This window comes from Dipodomys spectabilis, unplaced genomic scaffold (assembly GCF_019054845.1).
Source record: "Dipodomys spectabilis isolate Male_0828 unplaced genomic scaffold, ASM1905484v1 ptg000173l, whole genome shotgun sequence".
In the NCBI taxonomy this organism is placed as follows: domain Eukaryota; kingdom Metazoa; phylum Chordata; class Mammalia; order Rodentia; family Heteromyidae; genus Dipodomys; species Dipodomys spectabilis.
Genome location: NW_024870850.1, coordinates 4,046,490 through 4,074,378, shown reverse-complemented (window position 1 = coordinate 4,074,378; position 27,889 = coordinate 4,046,490). Strand labels below are relative to the sequence as shown.

At 52.6% G+C, this 27,889-nt stretch overlaps 4 protein-coding genes across 7 annotated transcripts; 3 read left to right on the top strand and 1 right to left on the bottom strand.

The window, feature by feature from the left end:
- The first annotated feature begins 4,512 nt into the window (after positions 1–4,512).
- Positions 4,513–6,723, top strand: Retn (resistin). The gene is made up of 4 exons (XM_042693714.1): positions 4,513–4,649; positions 4,821–4,951; positions 5,892–5,969; positions 6,511–6,723. Exons 2-4 carry the CDS (start codon positions 4,828–4,830, stop codon positions 6,645–6,647), a joined length of 339 nt encoding a protein of 112 aa, XP_042549648.1. The 5' UTR covers positions 4,513–4,649; positions 4,821–4,827; the 3' UTR covers positions 6,648–6,723.
- A 2,779-nt stretch (positions 6,724–9,502) lies between these two features.
- Positions 9,503–13,522, top strand: Mcemp1 (mast cell expressed membrane protein 1). 2 transcript variants are annotated; one of them, XM_042693710.1, is made up of 9 exons: positions 9,503–9,586; positions 9,679–9,746; positions 9,838–10,003; positions 10,430–10,513; positions 11,215–11,352; positions 11,511–11,561; positions 11,655–11,801; positions 13,165–13,221; positions 13,317–13,522. In XM_042693710.1, the coding sequence occupies exons 3-9, from the start codon at positions 9,910–9,912 to the stop codon at positions 13,331–13,333; spliced, it is 588 nt and encodes a 195-aa protein (XP_042549644.1). In that variant the 5' UTR covers positions 9,503–9,586; positions 9,679–9,746; positions 9,838–9,909; the 3' UTR covers positions 13,334–13,522. The 2 variants fall into 2 exon arrangements, with proteins under 2 accessions (XP_042549644.1, XP_042549643.1); XM_042693709.1 differs by having other exon boundaries at positions 9,535–9,586; positions 9,661–9,746.
- A 1,856-nt stretch (positions 13,523–15,378) lies between these two features.
- On the top strand, positions 15,379–17,635 carry Trappc5 (trafficking protein particle complex subunit 5). The gene is made up of 2 exons (XM_042693711.1): positions 15,379–15,437; positions 17,012–17,635. Exon 2 carries the CDS (start codon positions 17,024–17,026, stop codon positions 17,588–17,590), a length of 567 nt encoding a protein of 188 aa, XP_042549645.1. The 5' UTR covers positions 15,379–15,437; positions 17,012–17,023; the 3' UTR covers positions 17,591–17,635.
- A 2,361-nt stretch (positions 17,636–19,996) lies between these two features.
- Fcer2 (Fc fragment of IgE receptor II) lies at positions 19,997–27,679 on the bottom strand. Of its 3 annotated transcripts, none has more exons than XM_042693704.1 (11): positions 27,539–27,679; positions 26,655–26,810; positions 24,962–25,075; positions 24,671–24,724; positions 23,445–23,507; positions 23,225–23,287; positions 23,041–23,103; positions 22,841–22,930; positions 21,542–21,693; positions 21,342–21,445; positions 19,997–20,701 (listed from the first exon to the last, which is right to left on the bottom strand). In XM_042693704.1, exons 2-11 carry the CDS (start codon positions 26,680–26,682, stop codon positions 20,512–20,514), a joined length of 921 nt encoding a protein of 306 aa, XP_042549638.1. In that variant the 5' UTR covers positions 26,683–26,810; positions 27,539–27,679; the 3' UTR covers positions 19,997–20,511. The 3 variants fall into 3 exon arrangements, with proteins under 3 accessions (XP_042549638.1, XP_042549639.1, XP_042549640.1); XM_042693705.1 differs by having other exon boundaries at positions 26,655–26,775; XM_042693706.1 differs by having other exon boundaries at positions 26,655–26,711.
- Between the last annotated feature and the right edge of the window lie 210 nt (positions 27,680–27,889).

Below are 27,889 nucleotides of genomic sequence, written 5' to 3'. Positions count from 1 at the left end.
AGGTGTCACTAAAATGTTAGTGGGTATAGATCAAGTAGTAAGAATATCTGCCTAGCAAGCACAAGGCTCTGAATTCAAATCCCAGCACCACCCAAAAGCAAAAAGAGTTTCAGGTTAGAGGTGGGACTCAAGAGGTAGAATGTTTGCTAGCATGCACAAGCCCCTGGGATTCATCCCAGTACTCAAACTTTCTCAACTTCCACTTTTTATTTAATTTTATTACTGTGTGTGTGTGTGTGTGTGTGTGTGTGTGTGTGTGTGTGTGCATGTGGGATGTGAGCTTAAGGCCTGGGTGCTATCCTTAAGCATCTATGCTAATGGCTAGTGCTCTCCTACTTGAGCCACAGTGCCACTTCTGGCTTTTTGGCTGGTTAATTAAAGATAAGAGTCTCAGAGACTTTCGTGTCCAGGCTGGCTTTGAACCTTGCAACTCAGATCTCAGCCTCCTGAGTAGCTAGGATTATAGGCATGAGCCACTGGTGTTTGTTTTCCCTTTTTTTTTTTTTTTTTTTGTTGTTGCTCAAAATGTTAAAACAACAGTTGCTGTCAGCAATGTTGTGAAATGGTGTTTGGGGAACGGAAGTCGCCCTGTAAGGAGAAAAGCTTTGATCTGATGGGACTAGAGATGGGTTTCCCAGGACTCTGGTAAGCTACAGGGACCGGGCAGAAGGCTCTCCACCCGGGTCATCAAGTTCTCTTCTGAAACCCTTCAAATCCAGAAGAAAAGAAAAAAAATCAAATTTTTGTTTTAAATTTTTAAATTTTCTGTGATAGTTTTGGGGTTTGATCTCTGGACCTTGTGCTTGCTAGGCAGATAATGAGCCACTCCTACCAGTTGATACCCAGACCCTACCGCTTAGCCCCACCTCTACTGTTTGAGCCACACCTCCTACCTCTTGAGCCCCACCCCTATTTCTTGAGCTCCGCCTCTTACTGTTTGAGCCCACCTCCTACCACTTGAGCCACGCCCTCTAATAAGATTCATGGCCAATACTGCTTCAGCCACGCCCCCTAATGCTTGATCCATAGCTTCTACAGCTTGGCCACGCCTACAGCTTGGCCCCGCCCTTACCGCCTGAGCCATGCCCTCTAACAGGATCTGTGACCAATACCGCTTGGGCCACGCCCCTTACCACTTGAGCTTTGCCCCCCACCGTTTGGTGTAAGGCTCCTACTGCTGAGCCACGCCCTCTGCCTCTTTGGCCATACCCCTGCCCCCTGCCTCTTAATGCACAGTCCCTCACCACCACGTAGGCCTGGCTTGCAGCCCCTTTGTTGCTTTGTCAGCTAGGGTCTAATGCTTTTGAGGTCCTTCTATTTCTGCCTCCTGATTAGCTGACCCTACACAGTCACTGTGCCCAGTCCTAAGGTAACATTTTTATTAGCATATGTTAATTGCACAGAGCAAGAGGTTTATTATAAAAGTTCCAAACATGCATACAAAGTATTTCCACTGTACTCACTTCTTCCTGCTTTTTCATATTCCTTTCTCCTTTGATCCTTCTGTTCCCCTTCCCTAGTAGTCCTTTTACTTTATGACCTTTTATTCCCCTGCCCTCACTTCCACAAATGAGAAAAAACACATGCTATGCTTCTCTTTGTGTGTTTGGCTGTGATGAGATCCAGTTCTATTTATTTCCCAGCAACTGACATGACCTCATTCTGTTTTGTGGCTGAATAATACTCTACTCTGTAAGTAAACCACATGCTCTTTATTCACTCGTGGGTTGATGGACCCCTACGCTAATTCCATAACTTAGCTGTTGTGAATAGTGCTGCCCAAAGTGTGTTGTGTGCAGGTGTCTCTATAGTAAGCTGACTTTGACATCTTGACATAGCAGGATGATATCATTTTTATTTTGTTTGGTTTTGCTGGTCCTAAGGCTTGAATTCAGAATCTGGGCTCTGTCATTGAGTTTTTTGCTTAAGACTAGCACTCTACAACTTGAGCCACAGCTCTACATCCAGCTTTTTGGTGGTTCATTGGAGATCAGAATCTCACGGAATTCTTGCTCATTCTGGCTTTGAACCATGATCCTCAGATCTCAGCCTCCTGAGTAGCTAGTGAGTCACCAGTGCCTGGCTGGCCTGTGATCTTTTGAATGTGGCATTGAGTTGCTCCTTACAACCACTGTCCCATTTTGGGCTCAGTGTTAGAACATCTGCCCAGCAAGCAGCAGGTCTTGAGTACCACACAAGAAAAAAAAAAGATCTTAGCCAGGCACTGGTGGCTCATGCCTGTAATCCTAGCTACTGAGGAGGCTAAGATCTGAGGATCTTGATTCAAAGCCAGCCGGGGCAGAAAAGTCCGTGATACTCTTATCTCCAATAAACCACTCAAAAACTGGAAGTGGCGCTGTGGCTCAAGCAGTAGAACGCTCGCCTTGAGCTGAAGAGCACAGGGACAGCGCCCAGGCCCAGAGTTCAAGCCCCATGACCGACAAAAAAAGAAAAGAAAAGAAAAATAAAAGATCTCAAACCAAAACACAGGCAGTTGTCTTATCTCACTAACTGCACAGGGCTGTCTGAAGGAATCTGAGCCTGGTGGATTTGTGCTGTTGTGGGCTGTGTGGTGGAGGCTGGGGAGATGGGGAATTTCCTTCATTCCAGGAAACTGTGACCAGATGGCCTCAGCACTCACACTTCCTCATTTCAGGAGGAGAAGGGTTGCTCCATAAACTCCCCTTTTCCCCCAGTCATTTCTCCATTTCTTCAGTGGCTTAGAAAGGCAAGAACACTTTTCTTTTGTAAATTTCTGTATTTTTCCCCCCTTTGGGGCAGGAGGAGGCAGTACTGGAGCTTGAACTCAGGGCTAGGTGCTGCCCTGGAGCTTTACAATCAAGGCTAGAGCTCTACCACTTGAGCCACAGCACCACTTCTGGCCTTTTCTGTTTCTGTGGTACTGAGGAATCGAACCCAGGGCTTCATGCATGCTAAGCAAGCACTCTACCACTAAGCCACCTTTCCAGCCCAAGATCTTAGCCTCTTGAGTAGCTTGAATTGCCAGCCATGAGCCACCAGAACCTGATACACAGCTGTGGCCACCCAAGAAACATCCCTTAACACCCCCCCCCCACCCCTCTCCAACACACCTTATAGTGAATGAAACCAGACTGGCCTGGTGCTAGACTCAATCATGGATTCAAATCTGACTTCTCTCTACACTGGCTTTCTGATCCAGTACTAGTTAATCATTCTGTCTGGAGGCAGAGATGATTATCACAACTAACTCAATGGCTATTTGTAGTGATTAAATAAGGTCATTAGTCCTACACCACAGGGTTAAACTTTCCCCAAAAAGCAGATGGGGTGATCGCAATACTTGCAGGGGTGGGACCAAGAAGGAAAGGTCAATCAGCTGACTGGTCAGCCTCCCTTTTCCTGGAAGGGTCCTTGGGAGACAGGAGTGGGTTTGTGAAAGGAAAAATATTAAGATATTCGTCCCCTGTGCTCGAGGTTTTCACTGAGCCCTGCCCCTAAGTCCTGCCTGGCTCCTTCAGCCCCTCCCTAGACCTCCCACGACTCCTGCCACAGCTCTGACTTCTTCCCAGGGCAAATTAGATCTTTTTTTATTTGCCTAAAGGGACGGAGGAGGCTCCCTGGGTCCTTGCTAAGGAAATCTGGCATCACCCAAGGCTTTTGTGTTTATTTCTGATGATTCTCATTGGAGACAAAGCAAGTGCCCAACACTCTTCCTGATTTCCTAGAGCCGCCCATCATCACAGCCTGGTTACCAAGGCAACGAGTCATCTTCTGGCAAGGCAGCCAATCAGAAGCCTGAAGTTCTTGGGAAGATGGCAACAGCCTTTCCAGTGACTTAAAACAAAAATCCTCTTTGTTCAAATGAGGCTTCAAAGACAGACAGACATATACTAACAGTGGGAAAGAAATGAGCTGATAACACTTGTATTCACAAAGGAAAGCTATCTCTGCACACAAAAATTCTGCCTTCTCTACCTCTTCTGTCTTGGTCTCTGTCTTTTTTGTCTATTTCTCTAAATTGATCTCTCTGTGTCTGTCTCTCCTCTCCACCCCTGCCTCCCCCCCCCCCCAGTCTGGTGCCAGTCATTGGGCTTGGACTCAGGGCCTGGGCACTATCCCTGAGCTTTTCTGTTTAAGACTGATTCTCTACCATTTAGGCCACAAGTCAACGTCCTACGTTTTTGCTGGTTCATTGGCATCTCATGGACTCCATCCTCAGATCTCAGCCTCCCGAGTATCTAGGATAACAGGCATACCTGCTGGTGCCTCGCTATTCCATCCTAAATACAAGGGGCAAGGCTCACAAAGTAGCAGTTGTTTCAGTGGAGTGGGGTCTCCCCACCTCTGCGAGCAAACTCCTATTCTCTGCTGCTCAAATGCCATCAACTGAAATGACCCTTGTGCTTGAGCTGACCCAAGTGTGGACATGGGGGCCCTGGAAGAGGAGGCCGTGGCAGGGAGGTGGCAGTGTCTTCCCCTCTGAGACCTCTCCAATCTCCTCCTTGGATTTCCTGTTGGCCCCAGAAGTGGGAAGGAAGCTAGAATGAAAGGGCCAAGGAACTTATTGGCCAAGGCAGGAAGGTCCCCACCCTGGGGCCTCAAAGACACAGCTGTGGCACAACAATTTGAGTCCTAGGTTTGATCTGTGTCCTGCCGAGTCTCACTGGGTAAGTGATCTGCGTTTTTCACTCCCATTTTAAGGGGCCAGGGACAAACCTGGACTTCCATCTGCTTCTCCCATAAGAGAACCAGGATTGCAGGTTCTGGTGAGGCAAGCAAAATCCTCCCCTTCCTGTAAGGGGCTGACTGGACCTGAGTCTCTTGATTCCTTCTTACAGCAACAGGATGAAGGCTGTGTCTCTCCTCCTCCTCCTCCTCTCTCTCCTGGGTCTGTTTGTGTCCAGCAAGTCTCTGTGTACCCTGGAAGAAGGCATCAATCAGAAGCTGAAGGATGGCGTCACATCTCTAAGTGAGGAACCCCTTCCCCACATCCAGGGAATTAGAGGCCTCTGGTCTTAGACACGAATGTGACCCTGCCCGGCCCCAACTCTAACCAAATGTCAACCACAGAGCCACCACGGCCACAACTTCTGCCCAGAGTCAATTCCCACCATGCCTAGCCCTGCCTTGAGCCACAGCTCCAAACTCAATCCCAGCTCCCATGCTCACCCCAAACCTTGTCTTACTCAGAAATATCCAACTCCAGGCAAAAAGGAACTCATGGCCTGGCACGGTCCCTGAGCTTTTTCACTCCAGGCTGGTGTTCTAACACTTGACCCATAGCTTGACTTCCAACTTTTTGCTAGCTAGCTGGAGATAAAGAGTCTCAGAGGCTGGGCACTGATGCCTCACACTTGTAGTTCTAGCTACTTGGGAGGCAGAAATCGAGAATCGCAGTTCAAAGCCATCCAGGGCAGGAAAGTCCATGAGACTCTTACCTCCAATTAACCATCAGAAACCCAGAAATGGCGCTGTGGCTCAAGTGGTAGAGCTCTGGGCTTGAGCTGAAGGAGTCATGGACAGTACCCAGGCCGAGGACAGCATCCAGGCCCAGAATTCAAGCCCCACAACAAAAAACCCAAAACAAACAAATAAAAAAAACACCCAACCAACAACAAAAAAAGAGTCTCAGAGATTTCCTGCCCAGGCAGGCCTTGATCTCCTCAGATCTCAGCCTCCTGAGTGGCTAGGATTATAAGTGTGAGCCACCTGGCTGTGTCCAGGTCTCATTCCATACTGGTCTTGAATCCTCAATCCTGTCTCAGTCTCCCCAGCGCTTGGGATTACAGGCATGTGTTACCATCCTAGTGCTGGGGAATCTGTTGATGTAATTGGGAGGATCTCCCAGCTTGAGGACTGAGGCCAGCTGGCAGCTGGTCTCAAAGCCCTCCCCATTGTCCCCCTTGCAGTTTTAGAGGCGCTCAAGGACATTGGACTGGATTGTAGGACTGTGACATCCAGGGGGAACCTGGCTTCCTGCCCTGCAGGTGAGTACAAACATGTGTCATGCAGCCTCTCCACTGTGTCCCAAGACCCCATATGTAGCTGGACACTGGTGGCTCATGTCAGTGATCTTAGCTACTCAAGAGACTGAGATTTGAGGATCACAATACAAAGCCAGCCCGGGCAGGAAAGTCTGAGAATGAACTACTCAGAAAAACAAAACAAAACAAAAACTGGGAGTGGTGCTGTGGCTCAAGTGGTAGAGTACTAGCTTTGAGCACAGAGAGGCTCAGGGACAGATAGCAGCCAGGCTCAGAGTTCACGCCCAGGCCCAGGAAAAAAAAGGTCCTGTATCTCCCTCCTTTCACTTCCTGCCTCTGTAGCCCCAGCCTGCTCCCTGCAACCTCAGTTCCCTGAATCCATTTCCTCACAATATTGGGGTCCAGAAATGCCTCCCTGCCTTGCAGTGGCACCCGGCTCTCATTCTTGTGTTGGAGTCTCCGGCCACCTGGACCCCTTCCTCACCCCTGCTTCGAGTTCCAGTTCAGTGATCCAATCTTTCTTCTCTCTCCCTGACCCCTGCAGGTCACGTTGTCACGGGGTGCTCGTGTGGCATGGGCTGTGGCTCGTGGGATGTGCGTGCCGGGAACACGTGCCACTGTCAGTGTGCGGGCATGGACTGGACCGGAGCGCGCTGCTGCCACCTGAGGGGCATGGCTTGAGGTCGTTTGAGCGGAAAGGGGGCACAGGGATGGGTGGGGCGAGCTTGGAGGCTGGAAATAAACCAAATGATGATGATGATGGTGGTGGTGGTGGTGATTATAAGGGTGAGGAGCCAGGTTCCCAGGTAGTCAGGAGGCTGAGGTCTGGGGAACCACAGCTCAAAGCCAGCCTGGGCCAAGAAAGTTTGTGAGACTCTTATTTCCAATGGATCACCAAAAAGCTGTCATGGAGCTGTGCCTCAATTGGTACAGTGCTAGCCTTGGGTTAAAAATGAGAAACAAAACAATAATAAACCTGAAGGATAGTTCTGAGGCTCTGAGTTCAAGGGCTAAAACGGGTGGGCACGCGCGTGTGCACACACACACACACACACACACACACACAGGATGATAGAGCTGAGGGATAGTGCCCAGGCCCAGAGTTCAGGCACACACACAAAAAAAGGTGATGATGATGGTGGTGATGATGATGATGATGATGATGATGATGACGACAACGACATTCTTGGCGATGGTGAAAATGATGATGGTATGGCAATAAGGAGGAGAATGCGGCCCTTATATATTGTATACTGGGATGAGAATGCAGGGGTGAGGATATTGAGGGGGGGTCCCCAAAGGAGCTAAGCATACAGATGCTGGACCCCCGCCCCATATTCTCAGCAGGGGAGAGGGAGGGCTTCCAGACTTTTCTGCGCCATACTCTCCTTCCATGGTGTCTCCCAACTCTTCCTCCATGCACGGAGCCTCAGTTTCTTCTAAGGAGCCCCCTCCCTGCCCAGGCTCACGGCCGCCTTCGGGACAGTGTGTGCCCTCCCACTCCACTGGGTCTCAATTCTCCCAAGAAAGTGCTGGCATGTCCCCTTCCATACCACCCTGAGCTACATCTGCAGCCTTGTGTGCCTCCACTTTAATAGCATTTTCTTAAAGGAAAGCCAGGGACTTACAGGTCTTTCAAGCAAAAGGAATATGCCCAACCAAAGCCCTGCCCCCTACCCCTGTCAATCAAAGCAAGCCAGCTTTCAATTGGTCCATCTCCCCTGGCACTCATCCATCTATAAGCAGTCCCATTGGTTAAGGGCTGACTTCTGAGATGCGACTTTGAGTCACCATTACACTGATCTTCCCTGAGGAGACAGGACTTGGCAATCATTTGGAAACAGAAGGTTATCCTTACTAGATTGAGGAAGCCATTTTAATATTATCTTGAATTTAACCGTGTGTGGAGGTTGGGGGTGAGCCAGGACAGGTGCATGAACTTATGGCCCGGGTGCTGTCCCTTAGTCTTGATCCTCAGATCTCAGCCTCTAGAGTAATTAAGAATACAGGTGTGAGCCATCAACATACCTTACACCTTTTTCGTATGGCTGTCAAGTCTCTGTGTGTGTGAACTAGGAATTGAACTCAAGACTCACACTTGCTAGGCTGGCACTCTACCACTGAGCCATGTCTCTAGTCCATGCAAGAAAATTTTAAATTAAACATTCATGGGGCTGAGCTAGAGTGTTTTCCCAGTACATTTGACACCCCAAGACCAACACCCAGCATGGCACAAATGAATACATTAAGTAAACACGTGGCTCACAGATGTATTTTGAGATGGGGTTCTTTTGGCCAGAAGTCAGCAGCTTAAACTTCTAATCCTTGCTGCTTATGAAGTTGAGATCTGAGGATTGCAGTCCAAAGCCAGCCCAGGGCAGGAAAGTCTGCAAGACTCTTATCTCCAGTGAACCATTAAAAAGCCAGAAGTGGAGGTTTGGCTCAAGTGGCAGAGCACCAACTTTGCATGAAAAAGCTAAGGGACAGTGCCCAGGCCCTGAGTTCAAATTCCAGTACCAGTGCACACACAAAAACATTGCATCTGTTTTTCCGTCTTACCATGGTTAAGTCAAATAAATACTAAAAGTAGTTTAAGACTCTGTTTTTTAGAAGATTGGCCATGTGAGATATGCCAATGTGCAGGTGTGTATTTGTGGGTGTCATGCATTTGGGAAAAATGAGTGTGTATCCACAAGCAGGCTTGTGACTAACAGGATTTGGAATTACATGTCTGTACATGGCCCTGTGTGTGTGCATGTGCAGACACAGGGCACAAACAGACATCTGTGCTCATGCTCAGTACATGCATCAACTCACAGTACACATGCAGGTACACATCGATGCACACACACTTGCATCTGCACACATTTGCTTGTGCATACATGCTCTCACATGCACATGCTTGTGCACACAGACTCACATGCACAGGTGTGATTGCACAGGCATGTGCATGCACACCTGCATGTATGCATTTGTTGTGGATGTGTGTGTATGCAGGGGCATGTGTGCAAGGCAGGTAGGGAAGCATTGAATGGCTGAGATGCAGTGTGTCTCTTTGTCTGGGGTCCTCGGGCTAGGGACAGATAGACGTCAGTGGTCCAACCTCAGTCTCAGCAGGAGCATGGAACTCAGTGGTCAGCCCTCCTTGCCACACATTTGTTCCTCTTCTCCTAGGGGCCTTGGAGAAGTTGAATCTTTGAGGCTGGGTGAAGCTGTGGGCTGACCCTGGGGCCTATGGGATGGGAGCAGTGGGGAACTGCAGAGTTCTGCCTTCAGTGTGACAGCCCATACTCGGAGCATGTGAGGCTCTGAGGTGCCTCTCCACTTCTCTTTTTCTTTATTTTTTTGGTCAGTTGTGGGACTTGAACTCTGCGCCTGGGCGCTGTCCCTGCACTCTTCAGCTCAAGGCAAGCACTCTACCACTTGAGCCATAGCACAACTTCTGGTTTTCTGGTGGCTTATTAGAGATAAGAGTCTCAGGAACTTTCATGCCCAGGCTGCAACTGCAATCCTCAGATCTCAGCCTCCTCAGTAGCTAGGATTATAGGCATGAAACACCAGTCCCGGCTTCCACTTCTCTATTGAAACAAACGACAGAAAAGACAATGAGCTGCATCCAGGTACATTATCTGTCTGTCTGTCTGTCTGTCTGTTTCTCAGCCACACCCCTTCCACCCACATCTTCCTGTAAAAGTCCCTCTTCTGGCTCTAGGTCTAGTGTCTTCTTGGTCATCCTTGAGATACCACCTGTCTATCTAAAGTGCCTTCTTCATTTAGAAGGTAAGCCTGTCCCCAAGATGGGAGTGTTGTAACTCTTCCCCCATAGCGGAGGCAACTCTCCTCTCCACCTCCACTCCCTCCCCACCCCTAGATTTCCTCATCTGCCCCAGCATCTTCCGGTGGGTTGGGGACATGTGAGGACAGACCAGCCAGCCCGGAGACCATGGAGGTGAGAGAAATCTCTATAAATCAGCAGAACGAGATGCAGACAGCGGCTTCCAAAGACAGGATGAGGAAGAGACCAGGCCATGAGCAAGGTCAGAAGCCTCTGGGTGGCCAGAGGCAGGTGGAGAAGGGGAGACTGAGGTGGGAGGGGATGGGGCTGAAAGTGGGGGCGAGCTTCTTTCGCTCAAGGCTAGCGCTCTAATGCTTGAGTCACAGCAGCACTTCCCACTGTTTTTCTGAGTAATTTATTGGAGATAAGAGTCTCATAGACTTTCCTGCCTAGACTGGCTTTGAATCTTGATCCTCAGATCTCAGCTTCCTGAATAACTAGGATTACAGGTGTGAGCCACTGGTGCTCAGTACTGCTTTAGCTTGCACTGCTGCAAATTTTGTTGTGTTCATGGGTGTGTGTGAGGGGCTGGGGCGAGGGAGGGGAGAACCCACGATTTCCAAGCCTTCCACGCCGTGCCCTCCATGTCTGAACAGGCCTCTATGTCCCCTCTCACCCTCTCACCCAGGTGCTGTTGACCCTGACTACGAGAATATCACCTTGACCCGAAGTTGGGACCCGCCCAAGGGTGCTCAGCCAGCACCCAAACAAGGTGAGCCTGGTGGACTGTCTATCTGCCCCGCCCACCCCGTGTTTGAGAGTGGGGTCGCCAGCAAGCCACTGCCTGGACAAGGGACTACCAGGAAGGTGGCAGGGAGTGGTGTAAAGTATAGTGGCCTAAAGCATGGTGATGGGAGAGATGGGGTAGCTGAGGAATTGCTGGTAGTTGTGCAGGAAAAAAAGTTGGGTGCTGGCATCTGTGACTGAGTCAGAGTGACAAGTTGGTCGGAAAGGACGAAGTGACAGGAGGCAGCCTTGGCCCCGGGGCTCATAGCTGCCTGTACTCAGAGCTACTGAGGAGGCTGAGATCTGGTCGTTCAAAGCCAGCCAGGGCATATAAATCTGTGAAACTCTTTATCTCCAATGAAATCACCAAAAAGCCAGAAGTGGAGCTGTGGCTCAAGTGGGCAAAATGGGAGCAAAAAATAAAAAAAAGCCAAATGAGAGTGCCTAGATCTGAGTTCAACACACACACACACACACACACACACACACACACACACACACACAGAGCAGCCCAGGGTGCTGATGCAACTTGCTAATGGTGACGGTGCTGGCCCATCATAGGCCAAGGTGGCTGGGTGTTGGATGACACCAATGCTCTCATGGTTGCTTTTGGTACCAAGAAGCATGAAATTGCCCTCGGCGCCATATTGGACCCTAGAGGTCACGTGACCTGCCTTTCTGTCCCAGTTCCAGCCCAACCCATGTCATCTGGGGACAGGGCTCAGGTCCCCGCCTGGTTACACAGAGCCATCATGAGCCTGTACATCTTCCTGGCCCTGCTTTTCCTGTTGTGCATTGTGCTCTCTGCCTTGGTCTTGGTGAAGAGTGAGTCCTTATTTATTGTTTTTTTTTGGGAGGGGGTGAGGGGAGGGTGCCAGTGTTTCTACTTGCTTGTCTCCCCACTTCCCCCACTCTTCCCCCCACCCCGTCTCCCAGCTCTCTGGGGGCAGAGTTACAGGCTCTTCTTGCTCTCTCATAAACAGATTCTAAGATGTCCACAGAGCTTGTAGGCTTGAAAATGGAGCTTTGGAATGGTGAGTGGAAATCCCCAAAGGAGACCCCGGGAGTTGTAGTGGGCATCCAAGGGGGAGCATGATCACTCAGACGCCGCAACTCCACGCCCCTAGTCTCGGACTCCTTGCGGAACTTCCAGGATGAAGAGAGGAGGACCTGGACCACCATCCAGCAGTCCATCAACATAGCCAAGAGTACCATCATCTCCAAGGAAGACAGAGTATATGCTGAGGTCCAAAAACTGAGGATGATGCCCACAGGTGATCTTGCACATCTGCCCTTCATGGGGGGAGGGGTTGTTATTGTTGGGAGGGCTGGAGATTGAACCCGGGGTCTCACACTAGCTAGGCAGGTGCTTGACCATTTGAGGCATGCCTCCCATCCCTTTTTGTGTTGCTTATTTGAGGTAGGGTTTCTCTGCGTGCTTAGGTGGTTCTGGACTGCAGCCCCCACCCCTGTGCTTCCCTTGTGGCTGGGAACCACTGTACCAGCCATTGATTGAGATGGAGTCTTGGAAACTATTTTGTTTTTAAAAATTCCTATTCCGTCCTCAGTCTTTGCCTCCCAAGTAGCTAGGATTGTGGGGTTTGAATCACTGTACTGTTTTTTTTTTTTTTTTTTTGTCAGTTGTGGGATTTGAACTTAGTCAGGGCATTCTCCCTGAGCTCTTCAGCTCAAGCAAGCACTTCACCACTTGAGTCACAGCGCCACTTCCAGTTTTCTGGTGGTTAATTGGAGATAATAGTCTCACGGACTTTCCTGTCCAGGCTGGCTTTGAACCCCTATCCTCAGATCTCAGCCTCCCGAGAACCTAGGATTATAGGCATGAGCCACCAGCACCCAGCAAGGGTTATTTTTTTAAATTAAATTAAAGCGGGGCACTGGTGGCTCACACCTGTAATCCTAGATACTCAGGCGGCTGAGATCTGCAGATAGAGGTTCAAAGCCAGTCTAGGTAGGAAAGTCCATGAGACTCTTATCTGGCATTGAGCACCAAAAAAGCTGGAAATGAAATTGTGGCTCAAGTGGTAGAACACTAGCCTTGAGCAAAAAAGCTCAGGAACAGCATCCAGGCTCTGAGTCTAAGTCCCAGGACCAGCACAAAAATGTTTGATTATTATTATTATTATTGTTACTATTTTGATACTGGTACTGGAGCTTGAACTTGGGATCTCTCACTCTTATTTGGTGGTTTTGCTCAAGCCTGGTGTTTCCCCAATTGAGCCACAGCTCCACTTTGGCTTTTCTTTTGCTGGTTATTTGAGATGAGTGTCACAGACTTTTCTGCCTGAGCTGGAGACCCTCAGATCTCCTGCCTGAACTGAGATCCTCAGATCTCATTCTTCTGAGTAGCTAAGATTACAGGTGTGAGCCACTGGTGCCCAGCTCAATTATTTATTTTTGATGCTGAACATCAGACTGGGTATTAGAGTTTGAGGAAGAAGATATCGGTGGGTGGGAGGAGTGTGTGGGGAGCCATTGGGTAGAGTTGCTGGGAGTGTGGTATTAAGCACAAAGTATAGGGATACTTCTGCACCCCAGGTTGGTGGCCCAATAGGGAGGTGGCTTATAATGAACATAGGGGCTCTGTATGAAGCTCCTTCTCTGTTTCCCCTTTACCAGATATAACAAAAATCAAGGAACAGGTACAGAAAATCCTGGAAACACTGGAGAAGACAAGTAAGCCAGGCTGTGGGGGAGTGGTGGGCATGGCTGGAGCCTTGGGCCTGGCCTTGGTTCTAATCTGCCTGACCTTCACATCTCCCGTTCCCTAGAACCTAATCCTTCATAGAGGAGAGGACAGACACGCTGGCCACTGCATGAGATGGGAATCACTCCTGCCAGTGAAGACGAAAAATGGGGGTCCCCCAGCTGTGTATAGAGGATCATGTATCAGGGAGAATGAATGTTGTAGTGTGTGTGTGTGTGTGTGTATCTGTACTAGGACTTGAACTCAGGGCCTTGCACTATTTTTTAGCTTTTTCTTTTTTTTTTGCTCCAGGCTAGCACTTGACCATTGAAGCCATAGCTGCACTTCTGGCTTTTTGGTACTTCACTGGAGACAAGAGTCTCATGGACTTTCCTGCCCTGGGCTGGCTTTGAACTGTGATCCTCAGATATCAGCCTCCTGAGTTGCTGGGATGACAGGCGTGAGGAAATATTTTGCAGTGGGTGGGGGTTTTCTTTTGTCCCATGGCAGGTGTTCTATGCATGCTGGTGCACTCTACACACACACACACACACACACACACACACACACACACACACACGCACACACACACACATGGGTAAGTAAGACTTACATGATTACAGACATGTCCCCGACAATGGCTCTCAATAAAGACCCCAAGAGCAGGTCACTGGGAGTGTTACTGACATGGGACCCATGTCTCCCTGTCAGGCAGGAGAATGGTCTCCTTGTGCTGGTGTGTGGGGACTTGTTGTGAGGGTGCATTTCTGTAAATGTAGGCATTGTGGTGCCATACCTGTGTCAGCACAGACAGGCGTGTGTCAGGTTGAGTGTGCTCACTCACGTTGTCTTGTGTGTTCACAGAACTGGCACCCACAGCACCCACTGGACTGTTTCTCTTTTTGGACTCATGTTTTGTGATTCATAATAAACACAGATGAGACAGCATGACTTTGTTTGTGTTATGATGATGATGATGGTGGCTTTCGGACCTGCAGGTCTGCAGGTATTTTGGAGGTGGAATCACGTGTGATAAACTGAAGTAAAGGCCCCCGTGCAGGTCTTCGTGTGTCTGTGAATGTGTCCCCCCAGACCGTGATTGAGGGCTGTGCTCTGGCATGCATGTACACCAGCACACATGATTTCTCAAGTCCATGTAGCCCGGTGTGTGTAATGTTTCTTAAGTGTACCTAGGTCATCTACAAAATATATACATTATATATAAAATATATTTTATATATAGTATATTATATAATGTATAATATACACACACACTGGTGGCTTACGCCCATAATCCTAACTATTCAGGAGGCTGAGATCTGAGGATCACAGTTCAAAGCCATCCAGGACACAAAAGTTCGTGAGACTCTTGTCTCTAATTAATCGCCAAAAAGCCAAAAAAGTGGAACTGTGGCTTAAGTGCAGAGTGCTAGCCTTGAGCAAAAAGGCTCAGGGAAAGGGGGTCAGTGGTGGCTCATGCCTGTAATCCTAGCTACTCAGGAGACTGAGATCTGATGACTACCGTTTGAAGCCAGCCCCAGCAGGAAAGTCTATGAGACTCTAATCTCCAGTGAACCACCAGAAAACCGGAAGTGGAGCTGTGGCTCAAAGTGGTAGAGAGCTAGCCTAGAGCAAAGAGCTCAGGGACAGTGCCTAGGCCCTGAGTTCAAGCCCCACAACCATCACCACCACTAAAAAGCTCGGGGACTGTGCCTAGGCACTGAGTTCAAGCTCCATGACTGACAATAAATAAATAGAGTATAATAATAATAAAAATACAATATAATGTATATATGAGTCCCCTACATGTGAACTCACTGGTGTCACTGCACAGCTGAGCGTCTGTGAAGCCGGGTGCACATTATGCCCACGGTTAAGACACATGTGCCCGTCGTCATATGTGTGCCCCTGAGCAGGCGATCGTGCAGGCGATCATGCGTGCTGCTGTGCCCCCACCCCGCCACCCTGTCCTCCATCAACCAAAGCCTTCAGTCGCCCGCCGGGCTGTGCAGGTCTCAGCAGATCGTAGAGTGGACACGCGCGCCCCCTGGCGGCCGCTCTCCGGACCGACCGGGCTGCCGAACACGCCCACAACACAAAACCACGCCCACAACACCCGGCTCCAGTTGCGCTTGCGCGCGCGCAGCTTTTTTTTACGACGGCGCTGTAAAGCAACTGGGCCGAACCGACGCCTTGTGAATTCTCGGTGAGATTTCCCCGCCGCCCGCGACCCCTTCACGCGTCCGGCCGGGCCCGTGCGTCCTGAGCTGGGGTCTCGGAGTCCGCGGTTACCCCCGAGTGCCCCAGCTCTGTCTCCATGACCCCTCCCCGCCTCCTGGAAGGGGGGCTCGGCCTCCGCGTTCGCATGTGGCGCTCGGGGGCTCCCGGGGCCCCGGCCCCTGCCCTTCTTACGCACACCTTTTGGGGAGCGCCTTTGCTCGTCCCCGATCCCTTCCGGCGTCCCGTTCCTTGCATGGTGGGAGCGGGGACCCCATTCCAGCCCTGCCCCTACCCCTAGTCTTCACCCCCCGCCCCAGGCTGGGGACTTCACCCGGACTTAGACCGGGGTCTGGGGATCTCCAGCAGCCCCCCGCTGCGCCTTCTTGAGGCTCTGCCAAGCATCGGGCGGGCCCCCTCTTTCCAGTTTCCCAACCACCTTCCTGAAGAATTTAGGAGTGGGGGGGGGGGGCTCCCAGCACCTGCCTGGGGTCTCCTCTATTCTTTCGAACCCAGGCCCATTTAGGTCACCCCGAAGTGAGCTTCCCGCAGGATAGATCGGAACTGACCCAGACCTGCGGGGTCCCCCGCCCCTCCGGGCTTGGCCTGTGGACACCCCTCTTTACCCAACTCCCCCCATCATCAGAACCCCCCAGTGTATCAGATCTTTGGTCCAGATACAATCTCCCCCCCCCCCCAAGTCACTCGGTTTCCCCGGGTGTGTGTGTGGGGGGGAACTGGCAAGTTCTGGGGGTCGGGGAGTCAGTGCTGGAGATCACAGCCCCTCGGCAGGACTCGTCCTGGCCCCTCCCCGCCCCCCAGCCCCACGGGGGCAAGGTTTTAAAATTCTTGTTTTTACTTTCTTGCCAGTTTTGGAGCTTGAAGTCAAGGCTCTCGATTGGCTTTCTCACTCAAGTCACTTTTACCACCTGAGCCACAGCTCCACTTCCGGCTTTTTGGCGGTTCATTGGCGATAAAAGTATCATGGCTTTGAACCGTGATGCTCAGATCTGTCACCCGAGTAGCTAGGATTACTGGAGTGCGCCGCCAGAGCCCGGCCCTAACGTTGCCTGGGTCTCTCTGGTTGGTGGCGCCCTTTTTTGGTCCGCCTTTATCTCTCTTTTCCTAAACTCATCCAGCTAAGGTTATAAACCTAACCATCCCTTATTTGTCTGTGACTGGCTTGGCACAATGGAGACTTTGTGTGTGTGTGTGTGTGGTTGCCCGACCTGGGCCTTGAACTCAGATCCTGGGTGCAGTCCCTGAGCGTTTTCATTGGAGGTTAGCGCTCTAGTCACGGATCCACTGCCAGTTTTCTGGTGGTTAATTGGTGAAAAGAATCTCTCGGACTTTCCTGCCCAGGCTGGCTTTGAACCGCTATCCTCAGATCTCAGCCTCCAGAGTAGCAGGGATTACAGGCATGATCTCGTTGCCTGGCTTTGGAGAGCCCCCTTTCCTTCCCCCCTCATCCCTTCCCTCGGTGGGAAGTCCTGGGGGTCCTCCCCCCCCTCCGGGCTCCGCCCCTGACCCCCGCGTCCCTGGCGCTCCGGATCTCCCCCGCAGGCCCCCCTCGGCATGGAGGCGCGCTTCACGCGCGGGAAGTCGGCGCTGCTGGAGCGCGCGCTGGCGCGGCCGCGCACGGAGGTGAGCCTGAGCGCCTTCGCGCTGCTCTTCTCGGAGCTGGTGCAGCACTGCCAGAGCCGCGTGTTCTCGGTGGCCGAGCTGCAGGCGCGCCTGGCCGCGCTGGGCCGCCAGGTGGGCGCGCGCGTGCTGGACGCGCTGGTGGCGCGCGAGAAGGGCGCCCGGCGGGAGACCAAGGTGCTGGGCGCGCTGCTGTTCGTCAAGGGCGCCGTGTGGAAGGCGCTGTTCGGCAAGGAGGCCGACAAGCTGGAGCAGGCCAACGACGACGCGCGCACCTTCTACATCATCGAGCGCGAGCCGCTCATCAACACCTACATCTCGGTGCCCAAGGAGAACAGCACGCTCAACTGCGCCAGCTTCACGGCGGGCATCGTGGAGGCGGTGCTCACGCACAGCGGCTTCCCGGCCAAGGTCACGGCGCACTGGCACAAGGGCACCACGCTCATGATCAAGTTCGAGGAGGCGGTCATCGCCCGGGACCGGGCCCTGGAGGGCCGCTGACCACCCCACCCCACCCGGGAGATAAAGGATGCAGAGAGCCCCTTCCCCCTCCGTGTGGCCGTGTCATGTGTGTGTGTTTGGGGGGAGCAGTGGGGGGACCCCGCGCCCAGGCTGGGGGGGGAGGGGCCGGGCGCCGGTGGCTCACGCCTGTCATCCTAGCTATTCAGGAGGCTGAGATCTGAGAATCACGGTTCAAAGCCAGTCTGGGCAGGGAAGTCCGTGAGAGTCTTATCTCCAATGAACCACCAGGAAACCGGAAGTGGAGCTTTTGCTCCCAGTGGTAAAGTGCTAACCTTGAGTGAAAAGGCTCAGGAATGGCACCTAGGCCCTGAGTTCAAGCCCCACCACCACCACCACCCCCCAAAAAAGAAAAAGGCTGGAGGGTGAGCTTGCAGGGTAGGGGTGGGCGAGCAGGATGACGCTAAGATGGGCCAGAGACTGGCAGGTGGTCATGGGAAAGGGATGCACAGGGATGGAGTGGGGGTGCTGGTCGCCTGCCCCGACCCCGCAGTGCGCTATGGGGACCATTGGCAGCAGCCTCGGCGCCCCCTGTGAGCCGGGCGCACGTGCAGAATCTCTGCCCAGTGGGCCGGGGACTTCGTTGAACCCGAGTCCTACCATCTCCAGGCCCAGCTGGACGGACCCCAGACTCTGCAGCACTGAAGGTCCGTCCTTGAATTTGCATTTCTGGGGACCCTCCCTTTGAGAAGGCTGGCTGGAGGAACCCACCTCACAAAGGGGGAACATCCGGGGCCGCCAGGAGGCTTCCTAGGACAAAGCATCAGGATTGGAGAACACATTCCCCTTGTTGAGAAAGAACAGATCACAGGCCAGCGGGCTCCACCCCTGCTCCCTTCTACCGGGCTCCCCACTGGGGCTCCCTTCCAGGAAAAGACCCTCCAGATGCTCTGGGGGAAAATTCATCCACCTCCCCCAGGACCGGGCGTCCCCCCCTGCTTAGGAAGAGGGTGGGAGGTTGCATGGTTGTTGAGGACCCCTAGCTGGCTGCCAGGGGGCCCAGTCACCCTGGGGTTCAGGGGGATGGGAGAAGGCGGTGTAGTGGGATAAATAAAACCCTTTAGCACCTCCCCTGCACCTCAGAAGCAGCCAGTAGCTGTAGTCTGTGAAGGCAGTGGGCTCTGGAATCCCGATGGGGCAGAGTGGCACAAGGTGTAGGGCTTGGGGATTAGAGGTGAGGAGGATTTGGGGGTCAGCGAAGAGAGGAAGCTTGAGACCATGAAGGGGGGGCAGGGAGGGAGGAGCTGGGGTCCCCAGAAGCTGGTTTTTTTTCGTTGGCGGAGGGAGAGGTGTAGGAGTATCTGGGCCAGGGGGCTGCTGCCGTGGAGGTGGGTGGATGGCAGGGGAGAGGGGCAGGAGACGGAGGGTTGGCAGGGAGGAGGAGGAAGGGTTGGCAGGGAGGAGGAGGAAGGGCTCTGGGAGAGCAGGCCAGCTGTGGGTAGAGGACTGGGGGTTTTCTAGGCACTGGGGACACGTTTGTGGAGGACACAAAGCTGTCCTGCAGCTCACACTGACTGGGGAGGGGGCAGAAGGCAAATGGGCACATAGATTTATTTATTTATTTTAACACTGGGGATTGAACTCAGGGCTTGGACTTGCTAGACAAGTGCTCGACTCTTTGAGCCACACTTCCAGCCTCCTTTGCTTTTGTTTTTTTTTAAGGTAGAGTCTTGGGATTATTGTCCAGGCTAGCCGTAGACTGTGTTCCTCCTACCTTTCACTCCTGAGTAGTATGAACCACCTTGCCTGGAGTTGTTTTTTTTTTAATTTTTGGCAGTACTGGGGCTTGAACTCAGCTGTTTTTGCTCAGAGCTGAGCTCTACCACTTGAGCCATGCCTCCAGTTTCAGTATTTTGCTGGCTCATTGGAGATAACGTCTGAGATCTATCTGCCTGCACTAACCTTGAACTGAGATTCTCAGGTCTAGCTCCTGAGTAGCTGCAATTGTAGGCATGACCACTGGTAGCTGGACAGATTATTTGTTGAGCTAAGAGTTTTGTTAACTTTTTATCTTGGCGTGCCTTGAATTACCATCCTCCTATCTCTACCTCCTTCCTGTGCAGCTGATGTGAGCCACCAAACCTGGCTAGCAAATGGTTTTCCTTTGTTTTGAGGAGAAAAGTACCATAGTGAGAAAGTATGGGGGAAAGAGGATGAGGAGTTACTTGGCATGGGCCTCTGCCCGCAATGATGTACAGAGCAAGCAATAGGGGAGCATGTGCAAAGGTCCCAAGGAGCAAGTGTACATGTTTGAGGAAGGGAGATGGACTTGCAGAGGTGGGATTGAAGGTAATTCTGCAGTCACATAGGGGTTGTATAAGACGTTTTGGCCTTTTCTCTGAGCTAGAAGGAAACTTCACTTGAGGCAGTGAAGAGAAGACCAATCAGTTCGGGTGATGTGAGCATGGTAGGGAAACCAGGCAGCAGGTGGAGAAGGAAGAGGATTCTGAGTGCCATCCGACAGCTGTGCCCAGGCTGTTCCTAGGAACTTAGCTGTGTCATGGAAGGGGAGAAGAGGCAAGGATGGTTTGAGCAATGGCAAAAGAGGCCAACCAGGGCCTCCTACGATCCTGACCTGCACCCCGCTTCCCTCCCAGTGCCTTAGGGCTGTGGGCTGACTTGGAGCCCACCCAGCCTCTTCCCTCCCCTCAGGGCCTGAAGGGGGTCAGTGCCTCCAGACAAACTGGCTGCAGGCAACCAGAGCCTCAGCCTGCCAGCATCCATTGAGCCCTTGAAGATGGGGACGGGGGAGGAGGGTGGTAAGAGCAAGGGACAGGCTGTGTGGGGCAGGGACAGGACAGGAGGGCAGGGGTGAAGAGGTGTCCAGGCCTTCATGGGGAATCCTCAGTGCCCGGCTCTAGGCCCGGCTGTACCCAGGGCCAAGGAGGGGGCAGACAGGGAGGTCAGGAGGTGTGTCTGGGAGTGGGTGCCCCAGAGGTGGGGAGGGCAGGCGGTCCACATGTGGCCAGCCGTTCGCACACCCAGGTGTCCAGCTGGCTGCGGCAGAAGGCGTCGTTCCAGTGCCCGGAACCCCGCATCATCACACAGTCCTCGTCCGAACCTGCGTTGTTGGGTTCCCCCTGAAGCCAGTTGCTGGAATAAAAGTCTTGGGTCAAAGGACCAGGCAAGGAGCCTTTTCTCTGTGTCATGGGCTCAGCCCTCAGAGCCTCAGCCCATCCACCGGCCCTTTCCTTCTTTTAACTTTCAGTGTGTGTGTGTGTGTGTGTGTGTGTGTGTGTGTGTGTGTGCGCGCTCTGAGGATACTGGATACTGGGTCTTGAAATCAGGGCCTTCATACTGCCCTTTAACTCTTTTGCTCAAGGCTAGCACTCTACCACTTGAGCCACACCTCCGTTTCTGGCTTTTGGCTGGTTAATTGGAGATAAGATTCTCACTGACTTCTTTTTTGCTGTCCAGGCTGGCCTCAAACTGTGATCCTCTAGATCTCAGCCTCCTAAGGTGCTAGGATTTATAAGCCCGAGTACCTGGCTCTTTTCCTTTCTTAGTCTACCTGGATCTCCCCCATTTCGGAACCCCATGTCCCCCAAAGCCCAGGAGTCCCCTTTGGCGTGTGCTTGAAGCTTTCTGAACTCATTGCCTCTACCTCCCCAGTGGTCCATACTCAACCCCAGTGTTCCCTGCAGCCTTGCTTCCTCAGGCTTCCGAGCCCCAGACCCTCCTCCATGGCTTCTCTGCCTCCTCTGCCTCCCCCAGACACGACCCCCCTCCTCACCTATAGCTCACAGGGCTCCCATCCATCCAGACGAACTCGCCCTCCACATCCAGGTCCTGAAGGCCAATCCAGGCATCCTTGCTAACATGTTTGCTCAGGAAGTCCTGCAGGATGTGTGTGTGGGGGAGAGGGGGTCAGGGCTGAGTCCCTCCCATCCTCTCCCCTGCCCCGCTGCCCACGGTCTCCAGAGCCCAGGCCACCTGTTCCTCCTGGCTGTGGATGCTGACGAGCCGCCCTTCCAGGTCACTGCAGGCAAATCGGGCCTGGAGCCACCGTTTGGTACCCTCACCAAAATAGTAGCACTTCTGTTGGAAATTGAGCCACCCCTCGGGGCATGTGTTGCACGTGGAGCCTGGGGTTCCATGGGGGGGGAGAGATTCAAAGAGACACTGGGGTGGCAGAGGGGGCAAGGTGGGGTCTGGTGTCGTCTCTAGAGGCCCTTGTGGGTCTGGGTTGAAACCAAACTCACCCCCCACCCCCACCAACAACTGACTTCCCTCAGCCTTGAACTTGGTCACCTCCGGTCAGTTCCTAGTGAGACCATCTCAGCCACCAGCACCATCCCAACCCCAGGATTGGCAGTTACCAACTACCAACCATCACCTCTGCATCACCACCACCACCACCACCACAGAGAGCCAAAAATGCCAAGCAGCCCTCAGCCACCTCACCATCTCTTAGTAGTACTTCCTGCACCCCATTTGACTCCCCCCAAAAACATCAGGACTGCCGGGCACAGGTGGCTCTCGCCTGTCATCCTAGCTACTCAGGAGGCTGAGATCTGAGGATCACAGTTTGAGGCCAGCCCAGGCAGGAAAGTCCATGAGACTCTTACTTCCAATGAACCACCAAAATATTGGAAGTGGAACTGTGTGTCAAAGTGGTAGAGCGCTAGCCTTGCACACAAAAGCTCAGCGACAGTGCTCAGGCCCTGAGTTCAAGGCCCAGGTCTGGCACATACACACACATACCACCTCACACCTGTAACAACAACAACAACAAAAATCCCTCCAGGATCTCAGCCACACACAGCAGCCCTCGGTGGGGCTGTGGCTGAGGTATTCCACCCCCTCCCCCCGCTGCTCCCCCATTGGCTGAGGGAGCAGTTGGCATCAGGAAAAGCATCCCTTGGGAGAGTAGGTTTAAACTCTTGCTAGGGGTGGTGCCTGCCACATCTCCAGTCCGGCTTTTTGCCAGAGAGAAGAGTCAGGCTTTTCTGCCTGGGGTGGACCTTGAACTGCCATCCTCCAGATCTCAGCTTCCTGAGCAGCTTGGTTTAAGAGCAGCTAGGTTTAAGGCGTGAGCCACTAACATCTGGCTTAGAAAGAGCATTCTGTATACACCCCCTTCTGTCTTGTCATAAACAGAGACACACCTGCATCATCCACACATGCCCCCTGAGTCCTCACCGGGCTCCCAATCCATGCTGCCTGGTGCACCCACGCACGCGTGCGATCGCACACAAGCCCATGTGGGCCTGCCCCATCCCCCACACTCACCATTTGCCATCCTGATCTTCACCCACAGCTTCGCCACCTCTTCCTGGAGTTTCTCCAGCAAGTCGGAGACAGTGCGCCTCTCATTCAAGCCTGGGGCGGGGGTGGGGGTGGGGTGAGGCACAGGGTGAGTGCTCAGAGTCCTCCTGTTGGGTCCTCCCTCCAACCTCCCCCTCCCCACTCCAGCCCCTCCCAGGCCTTACTCAAGGATTTGGCTTGGGTCAGATCCTCTTGCATTCTCTGTAGATTCCCGACCAGATGGGAGTCTGACCAGTGCGAGGAGGAGGAAGAGCTGGTCTTAAAGATGGGGACTATGGGAGGGGGGTGCTGGAGGGTTCCCCTACCGGGGCCCCAGCCTCCCTCCTGGGCAGTCCCTCTGGGTCTCACCCTGCGATTTCATTTGCTTCTGTTCAGCTTGGAGTGCTTGCACGTTCTGTTCCAGGTGAACAGCTGTTTGCAGGAAACCAACCATACACAGGGACTCGAAGACCCCCTCCCATCCCCACACACCCTTTGCCCTCTTCTGCTGCTGCTTAGGCTGATGGAAGTGTGGGGACATGGGGGGGGCACAGCGGGCCTTCCCAGACCCCAACCACTGGTGGCTCACCTTGCAACTTTTGGGCCATCTGATCACTCTGATATTTTTGCAAGTCCTTGGAAACTAGAGAGACTGGGGTAGAGGGAGAAAGCCAAAAAGAGACCCTTGAACCCCACACATCCCAGCCCCCAAGGGGCTTTTGCCACAATATCATTGTTTTGTTTTGTTTTGGTGCCAGTGTTGAGCTTGAATTCAGGGCCTCATGCTCTCACTTGGCTTTCTTGTTCATGGCTGGTGCTCTTGCACCTGAGCCATCCTTCCATTCCAGCATTTTACTGGTTCAGTTGGAGATGGAGTCTTGCAGATTTTTCTGCCCAGGCTGGCTTTGAACCATGAACCTCCAGATCTCAGATTCCTGAGTAGCTAAGACTACAAGTAGGAGCTGCCAGTGGTCTTGATTTTTGCATACTTTTTTTTTTTTGCCAGTTCTGGGGCTTGAACTCAGGGCCTAGGCACTGTCCCTGAGCTTCTTTTGCTCAAGGCTAGCACTCTACCACTTGAACCACAGCACCACTTCTGGCTTTTTCTGTGTATATGGTACTGAGGAATCAAACTCAGGGCTTCATGCATGCGAGGCAAGCACTCTACCACTAAGCCACACTCCCAGCTCCCCCTCCCCCCCCCCCTTTCTTGTGGAGAAGGAGGGAGGGCTAAATGACAGCCTGAGGTTGTCAAGAGCAGCAGGAATTTATCTGGGGGCTTAACTGACCTTAACTGGCCTCAATTGACCCCTAAGTCAAAACCCTAGTCATGCCCCTCCAGAGGAAGAAACAGAGGGCTGAGTTATCTTTGGGGGGGGGGCGGGGGAAGAGTTCTTGGGGCTTGAACTCAGAGTCTGGGTGCTGTCCCTGAGCTTCTTGGGCTCAAGGCTAGAGCTCTACCACTTGAGCCCCAGCGCCACCTCTGGCTTTTTGAGTAATTTATTGGAGATAAGAGTCTCTGGGACTTTTCTGCCTAGGCTGACTTTGAACCACAGTCCACAGATCTCAGTCTCCTGAGTAGCTGGGATTACAAATGTGAGCCACTGACATCGGGCTACTCATGTCATCTTGCATGTATGAATGAACACGCAGTCAGCCTGGCTGGAGCATTTCTAGATGGGGAACATAGACCTGGAGCAGGGAAGGGGCGTGGGTGGAGAGCAGCCCTGTTGTGACCAGAGACAGAAAGGGGATATGAATTGGGTGTCCCCACAGCCATCCCCCCCCTCCACCCCTATCTTGACTTCTCCATACCATTCTGGGCCGCAGTGTCTTCTACCTGCTTCAGATTCCGCACCGTGTCCCAGTCTGCGAGGGGGAGGGGAGGGGAAGAGAGCAGCCAGGAAAGGGTTAAATGCCCCTCACCCCCAAGCTGGGCAGAGTTGGGGGAGAGGCGCTACAGGGAAGGAACCACTCCCCGCCCCAGACTCAAGTCGGGAGGCAAGATGAAGACTTTGGGCTTGAGACAGGGGGACAGAAGGGCACAGTGGATTTGGGGGTGCTGGGGTGAAGGGGGGAGTGCTGGGAAAAAGGGGGAGTCCTCACGCCACAGAAGGAGCAGGGTCATCAGTCCTGCCCACAGCGCCGCCGTCAGCAGCACAAACAGCGCGAACTGCGTCCCCAGCCTGCAGCAGCGCTTTCTGGAAGGTTCGAACACGTCTGCCAGGAGGGGGTGGGGATGTGGGGTACAGGGGGGAGAATGAGTGGATGGATGGGCTCTCATGCAAAGAGTCCCAACATCCTGAAAGCCTGCCAGGGGTCCCGATGAAGGGGGGGAAATGGGGGTGTGGGGGGGTGTCGAGGCCTCAGTTGGACCCCCAGCTCCTTCTATCCACCTCTTCTATGGTTCCATGTCTCTCTGTCTCTGGGACCCCTCTACCACCATGCCTTGCCTTCGTCCATCTATCTGGGCGTCTGTACATCTCTGAGCCTCTGCTGCCTGTCCAGCCTGGGTCCAGGTCATTTCCAGAGACTCAGACATGGGGGCCAGGAGCGAGGAGCTATCATTTCTCCTTTAATGCTGAGCCCCCTTCCTCACCCTCCCCACAAGCACCAGATTCATCTCCAGAAATGCAGCTTCTCCTTTTCCAGTCCCTTCTGACCCCAGCCCCCCTCAATCCCTCTACCTGGCTCCCCAAGCTCCCCCTCTCCCCCACCTTGGTGCCACACTAAGGGGCCTCCATCCCTGCCCTCACCTTGGCTTTGAGGTTCCATCCTGCTGAGTTGCACTTGTGCAGGTTCCTAATCTACTGCCTATTTTATGGGGTTCCCAGCTGCCGGGCGGGGCTGCATTTCATGGGGAGGGAGTCCCAGGGGGAGGGGCTCCCCAGCTTCCCTCTCCTGCTTGGCTGAGGACCAGGCCATCAAGGGCTCTCTCCACCTTGTGGGTATTTCTTAAAATTTCCTGATCTCTGAGGGTTCAAAACCACATGGGGCAGGAAAGTCCATGAGACTTATCTCCCCAATTAGCTAGCAAAAAGTCAAAAGCAGACTGGGAAGGTGGCTCAGTGGTAGAGCGCTTGCCTTGCATGCCTGAGGCCCTGGGTTCGATTCCTCAGCACCACATAAGCAAAAAGAAAAAAGCCGGAAGTGGCGCCACTGGCTCAAGTGGTAGAACGCTAGCCTTGAGCTGAAGAGCTGAGGGACAGCGCCCAGGCCCAGAGTTCAGGCCCCACAACCGGACCCAAAAAAAAAACAAAAAAAAAAGTCAAAAGCGGAGCTGTGGCTCAAGTGGTAGAGTGCTAGCCTTGGGCACAAAAGCTTAGGGACAGAGCCCAGGCTCAGAGTTCACGTCCTAGAATTGCTGTATAAAAAAATAAATAAAAGAAAAAATTCAATGGGGCACTGGTGGCTCACACCTGTCATCCTAGCTACTCAGGAGGCTGAGATCTGAAGATCTAAGTTCAAAGTCAGCCCAGGCAGGAAGTCCATGAGACTCTTATCTCCAATGATCCACCCAAAAGCTGGAAATGGAGCTGTGGCTCAAGTGGTAGAGTTCGAGCCTTGAGCACAAAAGCTGAGAGACAGTGCCCAGGCCCTGAGTTCAAGCTACAGGACTAGCACACGCACCCACACCCACCCACACCCACACCCACACCCACACCCCCCCCACACCCACACAATTCACCCTCCTCTCCTGGCTAGTAGGGACTGGGGGACTCCTCCTTTTTCTCCCAGGTGAAATTAGAAGGCAAGAGTCTTTGTTTTTGCCACGACTAGTCTCTGAAAATCTCCCCACCTGAGTACTGATTCTCCTCTATGGCCATCCTTGTTCTGTGCCTTCCAATCAATTTGCCTGTCACAGATACAGCGAGGATCTGGGTTTTAAAACGGGGCCAGGGTCAGGAGCCAGACTCTAGCTGCAAGAACAGGACAGCATCTAAGCACTGCCAGTCTGGAAGATAAATCAGAGAGAATTTTATCCCCAATTAATGAGCGAAAGAGCTGGATGGAGGCATGGATCAAGTGGTAGAGCACCAGCCTTGGGTGAAGAAGCCAAGGGAGTGCTTAAGGCTCTGAGTTCAGGTCCCAGTACTCACACACACACACACACACACACACACACACACACACACACACACACACACAGACATGGAGAGAGCCTGACACAGTGTGTCATACCTGTAATCCCAGCTACTCAGGATGTGGGGATTACGATTTGAGTTTGGGCATAGTGGCAGATTCAAATCCCAGATATTCTCCCTTCTACACTCAACCATCAAGAGGCTGCAGATACTGGCTTTGAACTCAGGGCCTTTTGTTTGCTAGGTAGGCATTCGAATCCTTTTGATCTTATTGTTATTCTTGTAAAAATATATGATCATGCACCTTTTGCCTGGACCACAATCCTTTCATTTATACCCTCCTCCCCAACATCTGGGACTACAGGTATGACCTATGGAGCCCAGGCTTTTTTTTTATTGGCTGAGATAGGGTCTCAATAATCCCCCCCCCTTTCCAGGTTGACCTCCATCCTCCCGATATCCCTGTCCTGAGTAGCTGAGATTACAGGTGTGAGCTATCATGCTCAGCTTGTGCTTGTTTCTCTCAAGGACCCTCCAATGTCTCTTACAGACAGCTACACACACAGACACACAGACATACACACAGAGTCACACTCACGCGAATTCGAAGTGTCCTCCTGGTGAGTTAGGCACAATCAGAGAGGTGAGCAGGGGCCAGATTTTAGCAACAGGAGAGGGTTCTCTCTTCACTGTTGATTTTTATTTTCACAGACCCAATTATGGGCTTGCCACAGTTCTTTTCTGGTGCTCCCTAGAACCTGGGGAAGTCCAGGCTATAATTACCTTCTGTGCTCAGGTGATCACACTGCTTGAGACCCAGCCATGCGGACCCTCCCAAAAGCTGAAGGAAGGAAATGGCCGAACAAAGACTGAATCAAAGTTGAGTGTGGTAACTTTTTCAGGTTAAATATGGTATTGTTTAATTTAGAAGCAACATAGGGCTAGGAAC